A 26640-nucleotide genomic window follows, 5' to 3' on the forward strand; every position below is an offset into this window, starting at 1 on the left:
GAAGAAATCTTCAAAATTTTGCTGGTTTTCTTATCTGCCTGTGCTCATTGCAGTAGTCAATAGTTGCTGGGAAAAAAAAGGAAAAAAAGGCAGGGGGGGAAGGGAGAATTGTAAGGTTATTAACAAAATTACTGGTGCAGGGGTAGAATAGAACATAAAGAATATGGTTAGAGTTCTAGGATGTTGTTTCATGTGAGGCATCACATCACTGAAACCTGATGTCCTGCCTGAATTAACAGCAATCACTACGTTTTGTAAAGATCTAAAATGGCAGGTATTAGCTAGCAAATGAGGAGTATTACTTTCTTATATCTTATCATATTGACCTGTCTGTGAAACCAACATAGAAACCTTTCTTCTGGCAGTTTCTTGTTGGATGCTGTGGGCTGCAGATCTCTGTACCAGCTCTGTGCAAAACAGTGCATGGAAGCTGTTGGCTTCATTGGGAATGGAGTATCTGTTGTCAGTGAAGATAGAGGTAATTTTCTGAAATATGAATAGACTTAGAACCATTAGAAGTGGAGAACTGAGTGCCAGTTTTAAAAGTGACTTCTGTTCCTTCATGGTACAGTGGCTATTTAAATATCATACCTCATTATTTGCTTGGTTAAAGACTGAAGAATTTCCAGAGATTAATGTAAGGCATTTACTGATATAAAATTCACTTCTGAAAGGGATTAATGGTGAGAATCTCAATTCAGATATTAAACAGAAATATGTCTTTCTTTTTACTGGGAAAATTTTAGTTTTGTAATTTTTACATTCTATCTGAGCACTGTAAATACTTTAAAAAAAATAGGGTTAAAGTCTTTAAAAAGTCGATACAACTAACTTCAAACAAATTTAATGACTTTTCTTTTAAAAATGCTCCTTTGTTTTTTTTTATCATCCCAGTTTGCCAACAGAAAAATGCAGATATTTTTCAGAACTAATTAACTCAGAAGATCTGGGAACCATTTAATTTGAGTTGAAATTTTTTTATTAAGGCAAATGGAGCGGCCCATTGTACAGGTATTTTGAATAATGATCATTGGTGGCACATTCTACTTGCAGTAATAAATAATGAAGATGCAAAACAGGAGTTGGGCAGTGGTGTTAGAGTGACCCTGCTTCCTGGGTAATGTAATTCACTTAGCCAGAGTAGCTTACTGGAATAGAAACCACAATGTTACATTTATACTGCTCCTGGAGCCCACTTTGCTCAGATCTAGCTGCAGCACCTTCTCAGGGTAATGTATTAAGGAGCTCAGGGTCTTTCCTTTCTTTTGGCAGAGTAGAAATCCTGAATATCTTAAATCCTAAAAATCCTTAAATATGCATGATATACTAGAAAATAACTATGGCTACTCCTAAATTTAGTCAAAATGAAGCATTCATATAAAATAAGCTCAAATTTGAATATCATGCAAAAACTTGTCCTGTGAAAAGACAGCACTGTCATTAGCCAGCTGTATACAAATGGTCTCTGCTTCTATAAATACAGATTCTCACATGTGGGCTAGGAAAAGCAACTCTACTCACTCAGCATATGGAGAAACCCATAGACATGTCTGGCATATTCCTCTCTACAGAAGCTGAATGTGCCAAACACTTCTCACTAGACTTTCAAAGGCTAAAATGCAGTTGACTTAAAGAAAGAAGATCAGTGCTCTGGCATCTAAAACCTGGTGCATTAAGCGTGTTCTTTCTGAGTATCAGAAGTACACTGTGTACATTACATTACATCTTTCAGATCTGTGGGGATGTCATCCATATGAAAGAAAAGTCTCTTCAGATTCAAATCTGTCATCTTCCCTGTGAAAATAAAGATAATAATACAATGGGAAAGAGTAGTGAGATAAGCTATGAAGGAAAATGGTCCTTAATGCCTTTGGTTGCTAGGCTTTAATTCCTGAGGTGATCGACTACCTGGTGCTTGGATACATTCTAGCACCATCTATGCACCTTTTGATCATTTACCATCTAGAGATGAGATGTCCAGAGTGTGTTTTGGACTTGGATTATGGTGCCAGTGAATTAGGTTTCCTGGTGTTATAACATCAGCTTTGAAGGGATAGCCTGCCAAAAATGTAATAGCACAGGAGAAACAGGTGTATCTTAGCAAAAGCACTCTCTTCAATTCAGACTGCAAGCTCTACTAGCTGTCTAAAGAAGAAAAAACCCAATACTATTGTATTAAAACAATAGACAGAAAAAAATTAAATAAAAGAAAATTCAGAATTGTCAAAGACATACCAGACTTTACACATAGTCCTAATTATCTTTGTTCAGATACACCAGGAGTGCATCTACCAGGGGTCCTAAAGAGAAGTTTTCCTTTGGATTATTCCCAAGCCGTTTATTAGCCTCTGTTCTGAGCATACACTTTGTGCCACATCAGCAAACGTCATCCCTGTCACAACCAGCCCTGTGAAATTGGGAGGGTATTGCATGACAGACTCAGATGGCTGTTTCCCTGAGGTTCAAAAATAGAGCAGTCTATTTTTCATTTTTCAGTCTGTGAGAAGAGGAAGAGGAACACAAGCAAATGAAGCATGACCTTTTGCAGTCTCTGGTGGCTTGAATTCAAAAACAGAATTAAAATACAATTTCTTCCATGGGGTCTTAAATGCATAAACCAGTGTGTTTATATGTTCACCTATATAATTTTGTCTGTGTGTACTTTAACATCTTCATTTATATGTACTATGATGGCTTACCTACAGAAACAGAGTAGTAAAACATGGAGTAACCAGAAGGAAAAATTTCATGTAAATTAAGAAACTAACATATTCAGGAATGAGTGTTCAGCTCTTAGCACCAGGGATACATGAGATGTCTGTAAAGGAGCACTAACCTGCCTTTTCATTCTGCTGCAGCGTGGCCTGAGAAAGAGTGGCTGAACAATTGCTAGCAAATGGGAAAAATAATTTATTGAATTTACACAACCTCTTCCCTAAAAAGCATTGCTATAATCTGGGAAATTTACCATTCCCTAGTTTATGTGTGTTCTGTTCATGTTTCATGTTTCTTACTGGTCCTATGACAAAGAAGTCTGTGTAAATTATACCTTCTAGCTGTGACTTTTCAGAGACAATGAAAGAGAATGTGCTAATGCTGAAATTGTTACGGCACAGGACCAATGGAAGTGAGATGCTTGGCAAGTTTCATTAAGCAGCTAGACATAAAAATAAAAGGGTGAAAAAAAAATTGGAAAAAAAATAAATCCTAAGGCAGTAGAAAAGGAAAACATAGTTCCACTGGCCAGAGCATACCCTACACCAGAACAGACCTAATCAAACACCAAATGTGAAATGTGATTCTTCAAAGAACTGATTTCAATTGATGTATCATGCTTTCTTTGCAGGAATATCAAATTGATATATTTTTTGCCCAGACATGGACAGACAGCCGTCTTCGCTTCAACAGCACCATGAAAATACTGACTCTGAACAGCAACATGGTTGGCTTGATCTGGATCCCAGACACAATATTTCGTAACTCAAAGACAGCAGAGGCGCACTGGATCACCACCCCCAACCAGCTCCTCCGCATATGGAATGATGGCAAGATCTTGTACACCCTCAGGTGAGCACTTGGCAAGGTGCAGGGCTGAAGGCTTCTCCCACCTCTGGTCTAGTAATAGTAATTTTCAGCGATGTCTTTGCTTTTCTCTGCTGTTTTCTTCCTGATTTGTACTTGGCCACGCTTTACAAATATTTACCTGTTCAGGCATAAGTACTGCCAAGTTTAAAAAACAAAGTCTTGTCTTTCTTAGAAAGAAACCTTGAGAAACAGGAAATAAGTCTGTCTAAATTGTACAAGCTGGGCTTTTTAGTGCTTGTAATAAAATTGGGAATATGTAGTCCCATAAAACCTGTTAAAAGCCTTTTCGATCGGAGCTAGATGCAGGGCTGGATAAAGCGTTTTTAGATTCATGTTAATGCCAATACTCTATTCTTCAAATAAGTCATGCTGAAAGATAGTCTGTCACATCTCATCACAAGAGTGAATTGCTGGAGGAAAGGCTTTTACAGTTTTCTAATCTTTGTGATAAAATCAACTATATGGTATTAGAAATACTGTATATATTTGCATTTTAAAAAGCCTGTGGAAATCAAAGTATGTGTTTACTTGTGGAAGAGATGAGTTGTTCAGAAGGGAGTTTTGCCATAAGCCATGTTCCACAAGTTTCGGAGACGTGCCTTTCACGCTATATTTCCTTCTTAGTGCAACTTAGAGGTCTGATTGTGCTTGCAACTGCTGTTGGGCTCCAGTACAAAGTCTTTGGCAAACAATAAGAAAGGAAATAAACATCTGGAAAAACTGTTGATATTTTTAGTGCCCTTTCCCTCGTAGGCTTTCTCTACTGTGAAGAGCTCTTGCGTATTTCAGTTGCCTTTAGCTAAAGAGTTTGAGGTTTAAGGTGTCAGCGTCAATATTCTCTTTCTTGGGTTGGGTTTTTTTTTCTGAGGAGATTTTGATGGGTTTTTTGTTTTTTCTCTATTAAGTTTTGTTTCAGTATCTCAGGTATCTACCCAAAAGTATTTAGACTTGTATACCTCTTACTAAAGAAACTATTTGTTGAATGGACTACAAAATTTGTCTAAACCAGCTAAAAGTAAGTTATTACTTGACCCATTGGAATGAGCATTTTTAGTAGGTGAAAGATGTTTTGAGTCCTTTTTGGTCACTGAGGTCAGCCTCCTTTTCACACAGGAAAAACTGCTAGAATGATCATTGTTAATGCTTTGGAATTCAAACCCAATTATCTGACCTGTGTACCAGAATGGGTATGACATGGCAGAGGTAGCTAGTGTGTGCCCTGGTGCTGTCAGGAGCTGATGGGTATTATGTGTACAGGAGAAAGCACACAAGGTTCAGTGTGCTTTCACCTCTCCATCTTCTTCCCTGCCGCTTTCAAGGTGTGAATGCCCTCCTGCTGCAGCACTGCAAATCCTCTTCTAGTGTCAGTGCAATAAGGCTATTAAGTACCTCACAGGTGACCTCTTCCAAGAAAGAGTTTTTCTCCCTGCCATCCTATATCTGAGACACAAACCTTTTTCCACAGAGTTTTTTATCTTTTTATTTAGTTTCCAAAAAGAAAAACCCACATAGCCCACGTGCATGAGTTCTGTCATGAAACTAGGTAGTATTTTTTTAAACAGACTGTACAATAAACTAGCACTTAATTCAATTTTCCTTGAGTAAGTACATTCACTTTGTAAGCTATTAGACTGAAGATTATTGATTTTTGTTAGCAATTTTTAAATTGACTGTGTTCATAGTATACTTTGTGTTAGGGGTGTCATGTAAAACCAGCTTTCAAGTAGGGATGAAGATGTTTCTGCTGATCTCTTTGTTCCATCTGTGAGATACAGAATGACACATAGAGATTTATTAAGTTTTGGAGAGATAGCCTGAAAAAAATTGAAAGAATTTTAAGTTCACACTATAAGTACACATGGAGAATATTTTTATAAGTTTCACTCTGAAGTTCTAATTTTGTGGAATTACATACCACATGAGCCATATTTCCTGTTATTTTTGTAAAGAATAGCTGCTTTCATCCCAGAACCTTCAATGATGAATTTTCTAGAGAAACATGTATGCACAGATTTCCTGGGATCCAGAAAGTCTTGATGACGTGTCTGAAATTATTTAAGATCATTATCATTGTTTTGTATCAGGCTTAAACAACCAATGAACAATTTACAAATATGGTTCTTTCCTTTCAGGCCTTATGGATATCAGAGCATTCTTTCATGATGCTTTAGGCTACCCTGCTTCCTCCTCTGGCTGCTCCCTGTGCTGGCACATAATAACAGACTCTTGGTTTCTTCACAGGCTTACCATCAACGCTGAGTGCCAGCTGCAGCTACACAACTTCCCCATGGATGAACACTCATGTCCTCTGATATTCTCCAGCTGTAAGTGCTGCTTTGATGCCTTATTCTTGTATCTGACTCATATGCAGGGGTGTGAGTTTAATTCTGACTTCGGTCAGGTTGGTCAGTTGTTCCATAACTGGTATAAGAAGTTTAGGTTTGCTCAAACACTTAGGGAACTTTTGTTTTCCTCTCTTGTGCTCCCCATCAGTGGACTTAAGACATGAAGTCTCCCACAGATTTACTCTGTTATTTTTGCTAGAACCTGCCTTTTTATCTGATACTACAGTCACAAACTCAGCAGATACTCATACCAGTCTGTGCAATGTTAATTCACTTGGCACTGCAAATGAGAGTTGAAACTTCGGTTTCCTGGTGGAAGTGCACAGCACGAGGACATGCCCAGTAACCTCTGAACATCTGAGTAATACCAGCACATAGCCTGGTAATGCCTCTCTGCTTCATAGTAAAAGTAAATGATGCAGCTACTGTAAATCTCATTTTCCTTTTATTGCTCAGCTTGTCCAGAAGTCCCAATGTTGTGTTGTGTGTTGTTTTGGTGGCATATTTAAAACTGTCCTAACAGACAAAAAAATACATGGGGAAATGTATGGGAAAAAAAACAACCAGGTGAGTTAATTCTGAGGTTCAATATTACAATAAGAAGTTTTCTTAATGTGGATTCATTTGAAAAAACTTGAGAGCTGTCAGCTCAGGAGAACACCTGCACAGTTTTGTAATTCAAAGCTACACAATGAAAAGGTTTTAAAAACATTTTTAAAAGGAGCTCCACGGAAGGTTTTAATCTTGACAATCTTTAAGACTCAGGATACATGTTCTTCAGAAAGTGAAAGGAAAATGTGTTGTTTTGGCTCTCTATTTAGAAACAAGATTATTTCCCTAATCCCTTTTAAAGTGAGAGAAGAATAACACTATTGACTATTTTCATAATAAATATTTATTGTGCATATGCATTGTTATTGATTTCTATTTTAAGTACAGTACAAACAGTGATACACAATCACAAAACAGATTTGAATTTCTGACTCAGAGTGTATTTTTCTTTTTACCCAAGAAAAAAAATTAAAAACCTATGATGCAAATGTCTCCCTTTCCTCCAAAATTCTATCACTATGTTGCCATTTTTTATTTTTTATATGTAAAAGCTAACCTGGCTAGAAATATACAATTGTGTGTTTAATTTGGGTGTGTGTAATATGCATATTCAACTGACCAAGAGGCAAATAGCTCCTGAAGGAGCTTTCCATCTAATGAACACTGGTCACTGAACTCTATGCACCTCAGCTATCTTTAGTTACTACATAGAAACTACATTGCTTTTGTGGCAATCTGCTGTTGTTTTGTTGAAGTGCTGGGAAAGGTTTTTGATTTTAAAAATCAAATTACAGAGATTTATGGAAACCTACTAAAAGTTTCAAGTCCAAAGATAATAAATAAAGCTACCACATAAATTTGATTGATCCTGTGATAGCAATATCCAAAGAAAGTGAACTCTAATAAACAGGAAGTCACTTCAAACCTTGCATTCCCTAATAGCTAGACAGTTGCTAAATGCAAGTAAATTATGCTCTATGGTTTTTATTGAAAGGAGAGGATATCATCAGTACTTCAGCAGGCTCTGCTCCATGGCAAAGTTCCAAATACATTTTGTGTTGCAAATGTTCCTCCTAATTTGATCTATTAGCTCAGAACACTTCTCACCTTGCAATATACATGTGTTGCCATCAGACATGTACTACTGGCTGTGGAGATTACATAGGCTAAAGCAGAATGTGAATGTGTTGCAGTTTCTATGTGTGTTCCTTGTAGTTTCTTGCCAGATGGAGGATCCTGTAGAGGAATGTTAAAATAATGTTTTATAGTTTTGACAACAGTTTTGGTCACGTTGATAACATAGGTTTATTTCTTCAGATTCATGCTGAATTACATTTTTTTTTTCCTTGAATAATTTCAGCACTGGTGTTACCATCATACAGAATATCTCCTATATGATTAATTTGTTACATAACTCACTTGTATTTTCAGTCTTGTGTACATTCATAGCAGTCTAGCTAGATGGCACTCAGTGGGACTCATGAAATGAATGACTGAGTGAATGCCTGAAAGATTTATTACTGCCTTCTCTGACAAGTTTCTGAAGGGACAAGCTGATTAGGGATGCCAAGATGTATGTCTTTGAATAAAATAAAAACCTTTGTAGAATTCAGAGCGCACCTCTGCTTCCCCCTTCATCCCTCCTGTTTGTTCCTCAGCACACAGACAAATCTTTGTAGTTTCCACTGTAGGCAGGCACAAAGAAGCACAGGTTTCAGGAAATATTCCCCACACCTCAACACACAGATGAAGTTTAATATTTGAAATTTCTGACTTTTTATATAAATTTCTCTTGACATTTCAGAACTTTGAAACTCATCTTAAATTTTGTCTAGAATATTTACCTCTAGTGCCAGCTAATTTGCATCCTAACCCTGTTCTTGCTCTGGGGACAGCTGATGATCTGTCTCAGTGGGAATACTGAGCTCCACTTCACCTGGTTGCCAGGATGAATAAGGAGAAAACTTATTAGGCTTATGGAAAGCACCCATCTCAGTGTGCTAACAGTAGTTACCAAAACACACCTACCCTTCCTGTGGAAAATTGTTGCTCAAGAACATGTTCCCAGAGCTCTCTAGTTTCTTTTATAGGACTTAAAAATATTTTAATAATCTGAAGCTCATTAACCTGTGCAGGTGTTGTATGTGAGGTGACATGATGGACTCATCTGGCATGCCAGGCCTTGTGGTCAGTGTGTGCCTTGTGCTGCTGCTCTTGTGTAGCTGTGCACTCAGCACAGTGCCCATGTGAAAAGTTGATCCCAGGAACATCATGCAGGGCTGCTGTGCCATGTGACAGCTTGTGTCTGTTCCATGCACCAGATTGGTTTGATCAACCACATGTGCCAAGCAGGATTTCTCACTAACGAGCTACAACAAGGCATGGTACGAACATGCATTTCCCTGGAAAAGTGAAGAAAGAATCAATGCTGTGACTTGATTGCAAATGGAGCAATCTTGGATAGATTTTGCTCGATAAAAATCACTCTTTCTTCATGTGGTTTTAAAGTACTATATGCAGCAATGTAAAAATATTCTGCTACTGTCGTTCTTCATTTGAGTTAATTTATCCTCCTGAGCCAAGGGAGGCTGCTGTGCTTCTTTTGGCACTCAAATAGCACATTAAACTGTCTTGGTTATCTCTATTCAGCATTGATTTGAGCATTTTGGAAATACTCTCAGGATGCTGCCATAAAATTCTGTTTATTGAGGTAGTTAGGGTTCACATAAACTTCAGGAAGGAAGAGGAGGTGTTCTGTCTGAAGAATGATGTCAGTACAAGAACAAATAAACAAGACATAAGCAAGAAAAAGCAGACTGGGAATGAAAAGGTAAGCAATTAATTGTAAAACTCCTTCTATAGGGAACTGTGGGTGCTCAAATATTATAATAACTCAAAAGTGTTTGAACAAAGCAAACAACAATACATTGGGAGCTGTGAAGCATAACAAGATCACTTGGTGGTAATGGCCACTACTTTTTTTATTGTGAGGGATAAGAGCATTATAGATTAAGGAGCAGGAAAAAGAGGCTGAATGGCTAAGTTATTTGAAAGTACTCTTCAGCATTAGAGTTATCATGTGACTTTTTTTTAGCTCGCTTGCACAGTTTTACTTTTCCTTTCTCAGTCACTGCTTAGGCTGTTGAATGTTCTGGATTTTCTTAATTTGGGAGGACTAGGAGTGCTGCAAAATAATGTGAGAACATTTGCACTCAAAACTGTGTAACAGTTAATTGTTTGAGGTCTTCATTTTTTTCAGATGAGCAGAAACTTTCACCTCCTCTCCCCATACACATGCTCAAGGTTAACTTGACACTCCTTCAGGTGACAGCATATGAAAGCCATGCCAAAATGAAGCTGACAAACCCTTTACTCCTTGTTTTCAGCATCTGGTCAACTAACTTTTTAATTATGTCCAAGGAGGTTTATGGTGGGAATCTGTGCTAGCTGCATACCTGAGGTCTGAAACAATCTGTAAGGCCATGCCTGGGGCTTTACCAGGTGCAGTAATACTGAGCTGCAGTGCAAGAGGCCAGGAAAAAAAAGAAAAAGAAAAAAGACTGAATTGATTAATGGATTTTCACAGGTTTATTTTCCTTGCTGCTGTTCTGATCAAACTGCAGATACAGTTGTTCATTTTAAAAAGCACCTTAGACTTTGACAACGGGAATTATGGCACATTCTGTAGGCAATTAATGAACTTGTCCCTAGTCATAAAGTCAAGTGTCCTGAGCTGCCCATTATAGGAGGATTGCTGCAAGACAGGAAAAGGTTGGCATGCCCAGAATGCCATTCCTATTGCAAACACCAAAATACATATACAAAGGTTCACAAAGAATTCAGTTACTTTTAATTCAGTTTAAAATAGAAGAAAGCAAGATTTCAAACGACTGATGGTCTGGTTTGTTCAGCCAGGACTTAAACCAAATATCTTTTGCCTTTAAATGTTAGAGTTGTTTTGGGGTTTTTTTAAAGTGACATACAAAAACATGCCAAGAATTGCAGGAAAAAAAAAAAAAAGGAAGGAAATGTGCAATGCTTTTAAAAGAAATTAATCCAAATCTAACACAGTGCTTGAGAGGAACAGATCCCATTTTTCTAAATATAGACTCAGTTCAATCAAATGTTCCCCCTTTGAACATGAAACCTCTTATGGATATGCAATCAGTACTTTGAGCCTTGTATCATTAATTTCTAACACAACTAGCTGTCATTGCCCATTTTAATATGCTTCTCCTAGCCTAGAAAAGTAAATGCTGGTTTTGTGGAATGGGCTGTGCTTTGTTTCATCTCCTTTGTCATCAGCAGATTCATTAATACAGTCTGAGGGCAGAAATTTACTTCTGATGAAGAACAGGCCAGAAGGAGCACAGCTTAATGTTCATGTCTCAAGAGGAGTTTCATTAAAGATGTTGGGAAGGCATTGTAATGTGCAGAAAGAGCTTTATTCCAGATCTGAATTTCCACCTGTGCTCTCTGTAATGGGCTGAGCCAGAACATGGGGCATCAATGGAATTCTTGAACCAGTTCTTGTGATGAGCATATTTTAGCTATTGTAGCTTTCTCCTCTTCTAGGAAGACAGAAATGTTCACATGCATCCTTCCTTCTCTTCAGAAGACTCTCTTTTTCAGAGAATAGTCAATATAGATAGGTCTTATAAAGAAGAAAGAAATATATTTATAGAAAATACGTCCTTTGAGGTTTCCTCCCAGGCTCTGTATTTAGCAAATGGCTTTTGTCGTATATACCAATAAATGAACATAATATATGAAGCATTCCTGTGACACATCCCTCTTCCTATTCTTCTGCTAATTCTCCTCTTACACAGAAATTTCCATATCTTATTTCATTTCCCCTCTTTTAAACTGTTTTAATTACACATTTTTTTCAAATATCTTGGCTAGTGTGCAAGAAAATCTTCAAAGAAAATTTGATCATCCCAGAGATTTATGAGGTGTGTGTGGCTCTGTAGGGATCTTCTTTGCCTTTGTTAACCTGTGAGCATTAATATTTCTAAGCATTTTTTTCCTGAGATACCTACAACGATACCAGGATACAGTGAATTTAAAATAGGTGATAATCTTACGAAATTTCATTTTGTCATTCCAATAACTTTTCTGAATGTATTCTGCTACTGCTCAGTTTTAACTCCCCTTAGGTTTCCTTAAAATTCCCTGAGGGTGTTTCTTTTTCTTATCTAATATAAGTTAGATTCCTAGGAAGTATTGCACTGTTTCCTGGGGAGTCAAATATTTATCCAATTCCTTGACTACTCACTACTGACTAATTCACTACTACTTTTCTTTGTGTGACTCAATAAATTTCTCAATACGTAAGAGACACTGTATTAAGTATCTTTAGATTTTTATGACTCTATTTTATAGCCAAGCCAAGACTCATAATAATTATTACAAAATTATTTTTTATTGCAAGTTCTGCTAACTTTTATCTAATTTCTCAACTATGATGTATTTTTATGAATCTTTCCAATTCATTTGTGATGCTAGTACACTCAGTGTAAAATTATACCCTCTACATCAGATTTACAGTAGATTTGTGCCAAACTAGTGCATATTGTAAGTATTATTTTGGAACTACTGTTTCTGCTAGTATTGTGTCTCATTGTTCAAGGTATATTAGTGGCACCTTTTTAAACATTTATGGCTGTATGATTCAATGCTGTCTCTAAATACTTGCAACATGTTGTAATGAAAGTGGAATATTGATCAATATGACATTGCATCTGATAACCACTAACACATAAATGATATATCTTTGGTAAAAAAAGCAGTGAAACTTCCTCAGGGTCAAGGGTTGACCTTTGCCTCCTTAGTGACCAAGAAGAATTGAGGGCCATGGTTAATTCATGTAATATCCCGTGCTCCAGTTCCTCCACAAAGAGCTAAGGTTTTTTACTAGTAGCAGACCAAATTCTCTCCTTTTATAGTGAAATTTTCTCCACAAGATTGAAGGCTTCTCTGGAGAGGGAGCAGCTGCCATTACTTCCAGCAAATTGAGACCCTAGAGTAAAATTACAGCAAGTGCTAATTAGTGAAGCCTAAAATGCTTAACTCATGATATCTTAGGGCCAGTGCAGTCTTCCAGAGAGACTGTGGATTGATGGTAGGCTATTCCAGGAACCTGGCATCTAACCCAGTTTTGCAGCAGTCTTCTAAGGATCCTCAGTGTCTCCATTTGCCCTGCACAATTGTCTGAGGAAGATGGGATGCCCATGATATGAAACAAACTCTCTAGGCAACCTGCTTCAGAGAAAAAAAAGTGCTATTCCTGGATCAGAGGTTTAATATAGGTGATTGTATTTCAGTGTTAGGACCCCCCAGCTCTTACTTACTTACTTCTACAAGGAGACTGGAAGTCTTAAAAATCCCAGGTGCAATGTAGCCTTTCAAAGTAACCAGTCTCATTTTTCTAACTTTTCTATTAGTAAAATTAAAAAAAAAAAAAAAGAAATCAGCCTCAAAAAAATTTTAGGAAATAAAAAACCTGCCTGAGAGGCAGTTATTTTTGGCAAGAATATATGTAGCTAAGTTACACTTACGGTGTCAGTAGAAAATGAGAGAAAGTGCTGAAGCAAGACATGGCATATCTGAAAGCTGAATGTATCAGCAACAGACTCAGGAGTGTCTGCTGTGTGACAGTCATTGTTAGTTCCCATGATTTCATCACGTATCAAGTTATTCAGTGTTATTCCGTTATTTGAAGCTAAAACCCATTTAAGCATCTCATCATGTGCCAATGGGAGCCTGTGCTTTTAATCTTTCTTTTCACCTAACATTTGACAGCGTGACAAATGTACCACTGACAGAAAGAAAATAGTCTTAACCCTCAAATGTAATATAACACCTATTATGTACTAAATGTTTCTATTATTTTTAGTTGCTTATTTAGGTTTTTGATAATTAGTTTTCAAATTCATCTGATCATTAGAGAGGAGCTGATCTATAACCTGTGAAGTCCTGGCTGTCCTACACTTGTAAATCTGACATACAGAGCTCATATTTTTGATATTTAGAGCACCAGGAGGAGACACAGTCTTTTGCATCATTAATCAATATAAATCAATAAAAATTACATTTTTTAACATAAAGAATGACTGATTTTGACACACTGTAACAATTATGTGACAGGGAAATGTAGCCATCAATGACAGGAGAGCAGCTTTGAGTGGCTACATGTTGTCCAGCAGGAATGAGGAGCGAGGGGCTCCCAACTACATCAAGAGATGGATTGAATGTTAAGAGCTGTCTCTGAAGAATGGCCTTGAATAGGTCACAAGCTTATGGGTAAAATTCCCATGGCAACAAGGGGAGCCTTGTGAACTGGTAGAAATCCATGGGTTACTGCCCTCAGGGACAGATCTGACAGAAGTCTAAGGACTCTTTCCATAGATTGTAAGAATTCTTAATCCCCAGGTGTCAGAAATCAGGCAAGGAAGATAAGAGATGGCTGAGCTGAGACTTGTTGGTCAAACTAATGGCCAAGAAGAAAATGTGCAGGTAATGGAAGCAGGGACAGGGATCTTGGGAAGAGTACAGGGATGCAGTCTGGTTCTGTGGGAATAGGGTCAGAAAACCCAAGGAGCATCTGGAGCTGAACGTGGCAAGGGATGCAAAGAATGACAAGAAGGGCATCTAAAGGTATGTTAGGGAGACAAAGAGGGTAAAAGAAAGTGTAGATCCCTCAATTAGCATGTCTGGCAAACTGGTAACAACAGAGAAGGAGAAGCCTGGGGTATTTTGTCTTAGAGACAACAGCCAGAGCCAGCTGTGCCCAAACTCTTTACAGTTCTATGCATAGCTCACACCTCTTTGGGTCTTTCATAATTAACTTAATTCTTCAAGAAATTTCCAAGGACACCTTCCACAATTTATGCTTCATTGTGTGTGAGCAGATGTTACAATATAGCTTATTTGGTATTCCTTTCCTTGTAGCCTCCCTTAATGTAACTGAAATGTACCTCATAAAATATTTCATAAAATATGAAATTAGAAGTCCAGGTAGACTCTGCTAAGCAACATAAAAGTTGCAACGTTTCCTTTCTTCTGTTCTGATTTGCACGTTTCCAAAGGCAGAAGACAAGCTTGATTGAATCCACAAGGTTCAAGTAATTTTAGATCTCTAGTACAACAGATTTCATATTTTTAAAGAAACAAAGAGCATGAAGTTTTCTAATTGGTTTTGTTGTTTTAAAGAGTGGATTAAAAAAAAAAAAAAGAAAAAAATTGATTGTGTTATTGTCTTCTGTAGTCACGTCAGTGGCCACATTAAAATTTACAATAATGCATCTCCAAACTATGAGAACTATATATTTGAACTTACTGGTCTTCTAATAAGAAAAAATAATTGCTGCAGAATTTCTTTAAAGTATAAAGAAATCTTTTGGGATTTTGAGAACCAAGAGACAACAAACCACTGTCAGATCCAGAACAAATACCAAGTAATTGAGAAGAAAAGGAGAATGAAGAGAGACCAGAGCTGCCAAGGTCAGGCAGAACACCTGCAGTACTCCACAGAAGTAAAACAAAACCAGTGAATATCGACTCCCAAATTAAACTCGTCTTGGGTAGAGCCCAGTCGATGCTTGTTACTTTTGCCAGGCTTGGCTGACAGATGATAATGGGGTTAGTAGAAGCCATTAAAGGTTTACTTGTAACAGACTCAAAATATAAGATGAAAACATCAAGTCCTCGATTCATTAGCCTTGTCTTGTCAATTTAATTTACTCTTAACACCTGGAAAAAACAAGGCATCCTGGAAACATGAAATAAAAAGCCCCATCCTTTTCTTGCTTCTGGCACTGAAAAATTAATGGAAAAACAAAAGCATATCCTAAGAGCTGATGGAGCTAAGAAAAAAGAGTGAGGCAGTCATGCAGCTTTCAATGTTGTTTTCCTCATGGTGCTAGAGGACAATCAGGGAAATGCCCTGGTCATCTGTTCCTCTAAGAGGAATGTTGCTGAAGTTTGCCTGGCTGTATTCCTTGTTGTGAAGGGCAGGTCTGCCTCCTTAAAAGGGATTAACTTTGCATAAAGAGTATGTTGTATGACAGATAATAACATTTTAATCCTTTTTCATATTTGGATAGCATATTTTTCTGTCAAAACAATATATGATGGGATTATGCCTTTTCCTATCACATAACCCTCCAGACAGACAAACAAACAAGTGGTAAGTTTTAAAGGAAGAAAGCAGGAATACACATCAAGACATGAAATTTAAATAAATTTTTAAATAAATATTTTTATGTTCTCCCATAGGATGCAGATCTTCAGTCTTTTTTTTTTAAAAACCCTGCAATTTTGTATATCTAAATAGAGAGACTATTTCTGTGGAATGGAAATTATGTTATGATTCAATGTTTGGGTTAGCCATGCATATTAAAAAGTAATTTATTTTCCCTAACTTTTTTATAATGTAACTTCTGGCAATTTTGCTACTAATTTATTAAAACTCAGGAAGAGCTGATTTTTCCATAAAATCTTTCCATCAGTTGTAGGAAAGTAACGATAAAGAGGCACGTAAATTGAATAAAAAGTTCTCGCTGTTCTGAGGGGATTTGCCAAATCAACAGCATGTGCAGAAGGCACTGAGTTTCCTTTCTAGATCTTTGTACCTGAGCTTCTTTCACAGGAAAGCCAAAGGGAGAGCTGGTGTGTGACTTCATTACGTCCTGATGGGGTGGGAGAATCTAGGAGCTCAGAAGTTCTCCCAGCTGCATCAGTTGCCGTGTCACTGTAATCAGACTGTTTGTTTCCTCTAGTCTGCTGCTTTGGCATTGATGTCTCCTGACAAGCACTGGGAAGCAAGGCCAGCTCTACCTGTCTCTTCTGCTTGGCCAGCCCTGAGTGCATCACCACATGGAAGGTTCCAGTCAATGCCTTTTGTTTCAACTCTGGAAGCCTCATTTGACATCAGCGTTCCTTCTCTAGGAAACAACCATCAGTGAAAAAACAAGACTTGTATTAAAAACAAATCTGATTATCAGGAAGTGGAATGAATTGCAGTTCACAGCATTTAGGTCCTTCATCAATACCTTTCTATTTTCGTCCCTAGCTACACGGTTTACTAGAAAAACACATCAGAGCTGTTCCATGCTTGAGATGGGTCTCTTACACAACAAAACCATGAATGAAGTTCCCAGACTTGGTCCTTAGATCAACAAAACCATGAATGAAGTTCCTAGACTTGGTCTTTAGATCAAGGTGTTCTGTACCATGCCCCAGAATATGTTAAAGCTATCTAAATTCCTAATTAAAACTGTTGTTTGACTAGAGCATAATAAAATAATATATGTGGAAGGCTAATATGAAATTTTTTCGGTGGACATATTAGACCAAAAGATCCATCCTCATCTTCTGCTCCAGTTTTGTCCTTAATAAGTAAACAAACAGCATGAGTATAACTAGAACAAACCTAAAAAAAAGAATCTGTGTTCTTCTCTTTCTCTCACAGACATCCATCCTTCTACACATACTCACAGACACTAGAAAAATGAGAAAGGATGTGAAAAAATATATTTAATAATTTTAAATCTTTTAATTTCTTGCATGTTCCCAGCTAATAAGGTGAAAAGCAATATGCTTGAAGCCATGTAGAATTAAATAAGATGAAGGAAAGAAAAAAACAAATCCTACTGTGAATCCTCTAAAATGGACAAACAGTCTGGCCTTTAACTTTTCTTAATGGAATATATGTCAATATTTAGGTATGGCCTTGAGGTACTCCAATGTTCCTATACTTAGAAGTCTTTCCTTTATCTATATTAACTGATTTGACATTTGAGTGTACATTTCCTATAACTGTGCTTTAAAAATATTGTCTTCAGAGTTACAATGGTATAATCTGCATGTCGCATGGCATTTGAGCTGAAGAAGGCTGAATGTCAAAACTCATGAACAAATTTCAAGGATTTTTTTTTTTTTTTCCTTTTAGAGGAGGTTATTCCTGTGAAATATAAACTCTTCTTTTTGAGGAACATACATTTTAACTTTGTGGTGTTTTGGTCATCAACAGAAAGACGTATCCAACAGTATCACAACCTGAATAACCAGAATCCTAAATATGTGATTCTTAGTTTCAAATCTCACCTTAAAAGGACACCAGAAAGATTCTCAATATATTTTTTTTTTTTCATTTGCTTGTAAGTGACCTGATCACACAGTAGCTATTTTACAGTTTTTTAATTTTTTGTCTCTCTGATTTTTTCACTGCAGAAGGTGCAGTCAATATACTTTATCTTAGTTCAAAGTTTATACCTAAAGAAATAGTAGCTTTTTGCTATTACAGTAATGTCTATGTATTTATATGAAAGGGGGGGGAAAATACCACTTCTTTAGGAAAAGAAAATGGTAACCATGTAAGGTACTCACTATTGTTGATGTTTTAATTCTGGAAAGTTGGTCTTTCTAAGTTAAAAGGAAGAAAAAGCAGAGGAAATGCATGTTTCTACCTCACAGGTATTTTACTCCTGTATTGATTGACTTCAAATGAGGCTGCTAGGCCAAATGAGCATGGAGAAGTCTGTCTGCAAGTGATGACTTTCAACACAAGGGAACTTTGAGGTCTGAATGGTGTGTTTGCTCACGGCAGCTGTCTGAAAATCAGTATTTCAGTAAGACAACATTGCTTGCCTCTGGCAGTCAGAGAAGACAACCACAAACTTTTGGATAAATGTCTTATGATTAAAAGAAAACTGAGATATCCAAGTGGTTTATAACCTTGTATTTCCTTCCTTTCTTTTTTGTCCCCAACACCTTTCTCCAAAGTCCATACTTGAAATCTTTAAAGCTTTTCTTTTCTAACCAACGTGAGACTGTAGAGAAGAACATAAAAGGCTGTTCCCAGCAACTTGGAAATCTCAAAGTTGTCTGGGAGATTTGTACTGCTGGTTTATATTGATTTGTGTGCAAAATATAGCAACATTTATTATGTAGAAGCTCAGCAGCACTGACAGTCAAAAATCCTGGTCTGTGGTACCACCAGATTTCAAAATCATCCAGCTGAGACTGGAGACTACTTGTATGGGGAGTTTCAGCAGGAAAACTGAGGTGTTATTTTGATTCCAGAATCACTTGTATCTACAGTCTCACTTATATCTACATTCATGATTTGTCACAGCCACCAAAGGGTTTCTTCCCTCCAGTACCTTACATAACTGCAAGTGCCAAAGCAAAGCACATTAATGGCCAGTGCACGTTTGTATTCTTTAATGTGCAGGTACAGTACTGAAGTGCATGGTGAATTAATGTGGCAATGGTCATTACCTGAAGCTGGGGGAGCTTTGACTTGACAGAAGGAAACAAAAAATCACTAAGGACAGTCAAGCATTGGAGAAAGATTTCTAGAGACATGGCGAAATATTTGTCCTTGAAGATTTTTGAGATGCAACTGGAGCAAGCCCTGAGACACCTGGTTAAACACCTTAGTTTCAACCCTAATTTTATCAGGAGGTTGAACTAGAGACATCCTGAAATCCCTTCGAACCTGACTGACTCCATCCTAACATCTTCTTCTCATTCAAAACAATTTTTATACCAAAATATACATTCTTCTTTATAGAGCAATTCCTTCACGTTTAGAAGTATAAATATCTACTTGTGAAAACCGTCTTTCCCTTAAAATGTTTTAAGAGAATCAATTCAATCTTAAGGAACTCCCAGAACAGGGGGAGGAGCTGTAAAAGAGTTAAAAATTTTTGCCATTTCCTACTTACTTCTTTTTTTTTTTTCTGAACGGCTGAATATCTATCCTGTTAGAAATGGTAAAGTTTTTTCTGAATTTTTTTATTGTACAATGGTGGTTGTCACCAGCAATCACTGGTATATTACGTGCAAACAAGGAAAACTTTAGTTGATCAATATTTTGTGATCCTTCCAAAAACAGGAAATATGTTCAAAAGCCAAGCAGGATACAGAATTTGTCCTTTCATTCCCTTAGAGGTCTCCCTCCTGTGCAGGAATTGATTTTGAGGTCCCTGGCTTACGGGGTATCACAGGTTCCTGTGGTAGCTAATTCTTCCACCTCTTGGCCACCAGTGTTCACACCACAACAATACCCAGGGGCTCTGATACTGTGGCAGCTCATTTTGCTCTGCTAAAATTAGACATTACATTACATTACATCTCATGTAGTTTTTGTCACAGGTCAGACACAAGATCTGTTAAACCTTTACTCTGTCCCCTCAGAATCATCTCCTATTTTTTCAGCTTTCTCCAGAAACAATCCTAGATGTATCTGTCTTCTATAAGCTTTCCTTTTCTCATTTCTACCTTTTTTCTTCTCCTTTTTCCTCCCCTCCCTCACCTCCATTCCTTTCTATTCTCATTTTCTCTTTTTCCCTTCCCTCCATGCTTTTTTCACTTCATGCTAGTGTTTCTTCAACCCATGAATATTTCCTTTCTCCACCTACACAACTTTTCTTTGCACTCCCATATTATCTGGCTGTGGCCACAATGTCCTTCTCCATCTGGCAAGAACAAATGTTCTTCCCAGCTTCATTCTTTGTCAGGAAGTTCACATTTGACACCATAAGTCCAACACCTGGAGAATTTATCTTGCTTGGAAGATCAGGGTGGCCTCTGCATGTGAGTGACAAGTGTCAAGTGACATTCAGGTAGACAATTATATGCAATTAAGGAAACAGAATCAAAAAGCTGGGAGAAGAAGCCTGGGAATAAAATAAATTCCCATAATAAATAATAATAATAAATTATTGTTATATTAAAATAATAATAAATTATTATTATAAAATACAATAAATAAAAATATTTAAGGAGTAGAAAATATTTTTGTGATGCAGATGTTGACAGAGGAGAAAAATGGACAGTAATTTTTATGTTTGAAAAGATACATCCAAAAAATTCAGTGATAGAAGGTAGAACCCCCAGAAGAATTATGACTGAATTTCAGGGTATGCACAGGAAACTTGCGTTTTGGAAATACTGACAATATAAAGAACTAGTACAGAAGCTAGACCAAGGCCAAAAAAAAAAAAAAAAAAAAAGAGAAAGAAAATATGTAATTATTTTACTGTTCAGGATTCAAGCATAAAAAGACATAAAACAGTGCCATATACATACCTGTCACACAGTTTAAAAAGTATCTGTAAATTTGTTTTTTTCATAAACATCAGTTCAAATAATTCAGTAATGATCTGAAATTTTTGTGCTTTGCTGAAATCTGACCAGCTTTCCCTAGAAATAGTCTCAGTATTTTTCTTTCCAGTAGTTTTCTTATCATATACTTCTGTTTTGTTTTGTTTTGTTTTGTTTTTTTCATTTTAATCAGAACTTGGAGCAGAAGAGCTGAAATATTGTAAAATATAATCTCATGGTGTTCCTTCAATAAAGAGAGGCAGGGCATGGCAGAAATTTCTCTCTGGAGATTTTTCCTCTGTAGAATTTCTGGACAACTGTAATAACTGAATGTGAAACCAAAATATTGCTCAGAGAGATGGACACTCTTCTCAGTGATGGAATGAAACCTTTTGACATTCTGGAAAGTAATCATCACACAAATACCGTCTTGAATGGCAGACTGCAGTTGCAATTTACAATTGCAAAAATCTGCTTCATCATTTTAATATAAACTTCAGTTTAAAACCATTAACTATAGAACAGGCACAAACCACTTTTGAAATCATAGGAAAAGCTAGTACCTGTAATAGAAAACTTAATAGAAAATCCATAATGACAGTTAAATCTCTCAAGATTTATGCATGTTCTTTGAAAATGTATTTAATCTATTTTAATTTATTTATTAAATTTCTTCTCACTTCTTAACTGAGGTTGAGACTGTTTTCCAACTATGTAAGGTCTTGGGAAACTGAAGAGACATTTGTTGAGTAACCTAAAATACTTCTATACTTCATTGAAGTGTCAGTAATTTCAAGGCCTTTTTATTAAGTCATTCTGTCTATAGGATATTACTTTCCTTTAAAAGCCTTGGAGGATTTTAAGATATTGAGTATCAAACTTACAGAATTTTTGCAACTAGAAAGATTATTAAAATTGAAAGAACTACTTTATATGAGTATTAGTGTGATATATATTTATCACAATCAGATTTCCAGAGTAGTAAAATGTGAAATTAATATTGCTGGACTGTATTGAGAAAGAAAAAAACAAAAGGTTTTATTTTCACACTTAGTTAACTATAATTTTTACTAAAAAATCCATTTAAAGAGAGATTTGGATAGCACTTTTTTTTTAATATAAGGCTAGAAATTGAACAGTTGAAGTGACTTTCCTCATATAAATGATAAACTTTTGAGATAATGATAGACATAGAGAATATTTTGACCTAGATCAGATTTTGATGTCACTTTCAGGGTTTCTTTCCCTACTCTTTAAAATATTGTCTGCTCTTTCATTCACTACTGTGAATGAAGTGGTCTTATAAGCTAAAAGTAAAACAAACCCTCTAAAATGTATGCATTTAGCCCTGCACGAGGTTTAATATGACCAGGATATATGTAAAAGTAAATAAATCTCTAATATATTTGCTGTGTTTATGTCAGTGTGTTAGTTTGGACTCCTGTTGCACTCCAGAACTGTTAGAAATGCACAGAGGTCTGTACACTGGCAGCTCAGTGCCAGAAAGACCTCAGGTTATTAGCTTGGAGGAGGTGTCATGCTGTGTTAAAAGCAACCCCCAAACTCAGGTGTTGTCATATTGCAGACATAAAATTCAAGTGCTGTGATGGCATAGAGGAGAATCATAATAAGTTTAGTGCTGTGGATTTCTTCTTAGATGTAAGGCAGAGGACAAGCGCTAAATTTCTTTGAACGCCAAAGTAGCTGATCAATGAATACATATAGGATTGTCACCAACACCTCAGTGCCTTTCCTCTTGATGGCATGAGAGTTGGCTAGTTTGTTTTAATTTTTTTTAAATTTTGTTTTAGTTTGTTTTTTAAATTTTGTTTTAATTTGTTTAGTTTGAGCTGCCAGCACTAAATGTAATTTTGCCAAGTACCTATCAGATGAGAGGGGATATTCCATAGAATTTCTGGAACCACGGTGTTATTTTCAGTTCTCTTCCTTCAACTGTGAGACTTAGAAACTTAATTTTTAAATGGCAACCTGGGAACATCCATGTTCTTGATCCCAGGAACTGGGTTTTTAAGTGAAATAGCAGCTCTACCAGCAGAGTTTTTATACAGCATGTGATTGGAGTTTCCAGATAGTAAGAGATAAGCATGGTACTCCTTCAACCACTGGCTTTGGTGTTGATATTTCCCTAATGTATTGAGTATTCTAATTATTAGGAATGGAAATTTCATTTTTTATTGGGGAAAAAACATCTCACCCAATTACCATTTTTCTTCTATGTTGTTCAAGACTGGATTGCTCCCAGTTTTGCCTTTGTGCATGTGATGTAGAATATCAAATGATTTCTAAAGTTAAGAAATGACATTTTAAAGTTCATCATTAAATATTTAAAGGCCTGAAATAAATCTGGGGATCTGGCTTTTAGTCAAAACATTTGTGTACTGTCAGGATAGAATAACTCATAAATAGGTGCCAGAATCAGTACCCTATGAAGCCAAAACCTGTGTTCCTCAAAAGCACTGAGGTTGTATCTCTGCTAGGAAACTAAAACCAAATGGATTTTATACAGTGATGGAAATGGGATAAAATGAATCTTGAAAGAAATTTAGTGCAAGGAAAAGCAAAATTCTGTTCCTGGGGTGGAATAAACACTTTTGGCAGGGGTCAGCTTGCTGGGGTTTGACTGCCTAAAAAGCAACTTTGCAAGCAAAAAGGACCTGGACATCCTGGATAGCTTTTTACAGCTGAGGAATTGCCAGTAAAAGACAGCATGTGTACTGGTATGGTCTCAGCATGGGAAAGAAGTCATAAATCTCTGAATTTGTTAAAGAAAGCATTTATTAGCAAATTAACATCAAGTAAAGTTATTTAAAAATGTCAGCATATGAATTAAATAATTAACAAGTACTAATAGTGAAACAGAAAATAGTGGGCAATACAAAAAATTGGGGTTTTTTTGAAAGTGGCAAAAGTAAATAATCTTGCTATCTAGATTTACATTCATTTGCAAATGAAATAATTCCCATGAAAGAACACAGTATATTCAGAGGAAGGATTTCAAACCTAGAAACTGCTTTTCGATTTCTTTTTGGCTAGCATGAATAATGTATATCAAAATGTTACGCCAACTATTATTTTTATTCTTTGTATTGAAATTAGATTCCCTATATCTATTCAACAAATTCATTCAGCTATTCAGTCTTTATCAGTTGTGTTATCTTCCACTTCATTAACCAAAGACGAGAGTAAAGGAGGGAAACAGGAAGGACAATCTTCAAAATTTATTCTGTTATTGCTATTAAAAAACAAATTCAGTTTTTCACAAGTTCAATAATGATAGTGGTGAAAGAGAAATTGTGGAAATACCTTGTATTTTGAAATTACAGTATTTGAAGATTCACAGTCTTTGCTTGTAGTTTAAAGATTCTACATAACACATTTTTTCCTCTTTGCTGAGAAAAAAAAATCTGTAAAGTTATACAAGCCATAGAATTGCTGACAAGACAAAAAGGATGGTAGTTTTAGGAGAAAAACAAATAAATTAACAAGACAAACTCACAAAAAAATTGGTGCCCCTCAAAAAGTCTGGGGGAAATTTCTTCTGTGTTCTTCTCCTGGGCAATGTAGACTCTCCCTCAAGATCCCATTATTGTGCTCTCATTACCATTGCAGCAACACCAGTTTTTCCTTAGTTCTCATTTTCCATGGGTCTTGTCATACATTTACTGTCATCTCTTGCTCTGTCTTTATTTTTCTTCTTTGCATCTGCCTACTCTTTATTTTCTGTTATCCTGTGGTCAGTTTGGTATTACTAGGTATTACTTTTGGGCTGCTGCCTGGATGCTTCTGGCTATGCCTTCCCTTCTCTGTTTCCTTATGGATTTGATGCTTCCCACAGGTGAAATGTTCTGCCCACAAAAATCAAAATCAGTATTGCAAGCAGATCTGGGAGCATAGAAACATCAGTGTCCATAATGATTACCACCTGCTACCATGGAGGAAGAACTGACTGCCTTTCCATTCTGAATATGATGTTTTTCTGTGATGAGGGGAGCATCAGAGAGCTGGTGCTGCCTGCATGTATGTTAAATATAAGATTAAAGTGCCCTACAGCTGTTACTTGTCTTCCCTATAATGAAATTCTTGGATGTATTTCACAGTTTTTTCTCTAAGATGTAGAGTGCCTCTTTCACTCTTTTTGTTCTTGGTTTTTTGTGGGGTTTTTTTGGTAGGTTTTTGATTTTTTTTATGGTGTTTTAAATTTTTTAGGGTTTTGGTTTTTTTTGTGGAGACATCAGTCTGTGTGTCAGATTTTATTTTAGAAAGAGAATGCACAGACTTCTAACACAGTGTTAATAGAATCATTCAGTCTGGAAAAGACACTAGGATCCAGTCTAAGCACTAACCCAGCATTGCCAAGTCCATCACTAAACCATGTCCCCAAGTGCCACATCTGCATGTCTTTTAAATACCTCCAAGGATGGTGACTCAACCACTTCCCTAAGCAGCCTGGTCCAGTGCTGAACAGCCCAGTGAAGAATTTTTTATTAATATCCAATTAGGATATTAGACAGCCTTCCTAATTGCAGTCATCACTGGCACAACTTTAGACCATTTCCTCTTGTCCTGAGCTTGTTACTTGGGACAAGAGACCTACCTGGCTGCAGCCTCCTTTCAGGTAGCTGTAGAGAGCAGTAAGTCTACTTGTTTCTAGGATAAATAGCTCTCGGCTGCTCCTCATGAGAACTGGGCTCCAGACTCTTCCACAGCTCCATCACCCTTCTCTGGACAGCACCTCAATCTTCTTATTGCAGAGAGGGGCCCAGAACTGGACACAGGACTTGAGGTGTGGCCTCAGCAGTGACGAGCACAGGGGGACAGTCACTACCCTGCTCCTGCTGGCCACACTACTGCTGATGTGAACCCCTGGCCTTCTTGGCCCCCTGGGCACACACCTGGGCACACACCTGGGCACACACCTGGCCACACACCTGGCCACACACCTGGGCACACACCTGGGCACACAACCGGGCACACACCTGGGCACACACCTGGGCACACACCTGGGCACACACCTGGGCACACACTGGCTCATGTTCTGCTGCTGTCAGCTCCCAGGTCTTTGTCTGTCAGGCAGGTTTCTGTCACTCCTCCACAAGTCTGTAGCACTGTATAGGGTTGTTGTGACCCACATGCCTGTGCTTTTATTTTTCCTGATGCCAAATAACATTGTAGGTTATTTCGTTTTCTCTAAGCCAAAGCACAACACAGCAAGAAAGCAGCTGGCCAGGTAATACTAATCACTCAAACACCTTATAGCCATATTTAATCCTTGTACTTACAGTGTATGTCAGTGTTCAATATTGCTTTCTTTCTGTCATCTCCTGTGTGAGTGGCAGAAAAGATATTTTTATCCCATCAATAAGTTTTCTGTCTCAAATTCAATCAAGAGCAATGAATAAGAACTGATAAGCAATACATAACTTTGGCAGATATGCACTTCCATTTAGATATTTTTCTTCTGAATAGCAAATAGAAGCAAATCTTACTTCAAAATACTATCCAGATGATGGAAAACAGAAGGAAAGTTTTCCATGCATATATATTCAGGGCAAAAACCCTCTCCCCTGTCCCCAAGTCAGAGGAAGTGTTGTCTGGCATCTATTATTTCACCTAACTTTTAGACAATGTTTTTCTCATTGTTTTCCATTTTGAGACCTTCAGCTATGGGATCCATGAAGTAGGAGATTCTTCAGTCCTCTTCCTACTTCAAATCACTGTTTCTTGCCTAGTAGAGTTTCTCTTTCTGCTTTAAGGAAACCATAGAGATTTAAGTCAAAATTTGTATAGGGACCAGGACATAACTTACCAGACACCTGGAATTTCACTTGTGTTCCATTTAGCCTAAAATAATTGCTCACTTCTTTTAATTTTTTTTTTTTTCAATGAGAGTCTTCTATGCATTCCATTATTTAAAAAAAAAAACAAACAACCAAAAAACAAAAAACAAATGAATGTAAAACAATATAAAATACATCTATGTCTGTTCTTTGACTGTTATAAGGAAGCATGATCTGGACAAATG

The 26640-nt window shown here is 36.9% G+C and overlaps 1 protein-coding gene across 1 annotated transcript in view; it reads left to right on the forward strand.

Annotated features, from left to right (window-relative positions):
* GABRG3 (gamma-aminobutyric acid type A receptor subunit gamma3) overlaps positions 1-26640 on the forward strand; it is a 284803-nt gene that overhangs the window by 144474 nt on the left and 113689 nt on the right. Inside the window, exons 4-5 of the mRNA XM_015632800.2 lie at positions 3347-3567; positions 5827-5909. Of these exons, the coding sequence (XP_015488286.1) occupies positions 3347-3567; positions 5827-5909 (304 nt within the window). The remainder of the gene's footprint in view (positions 1-3346; positions 3568-5826; positions 5910-26640) is intronic.

Source organism: Parus major, chromosome 1 (genome assembly GCF_001522545.3).
Source record: "Parus major isolate Abel chromosome 1, Parus_major1.1, whole genome shotgun sequence".
Taxonomy (NCBI): Eukaryota; Metazoa; Chordata; class Aves; order Passeriformes; family Paridae; genus Parus; species Parus major.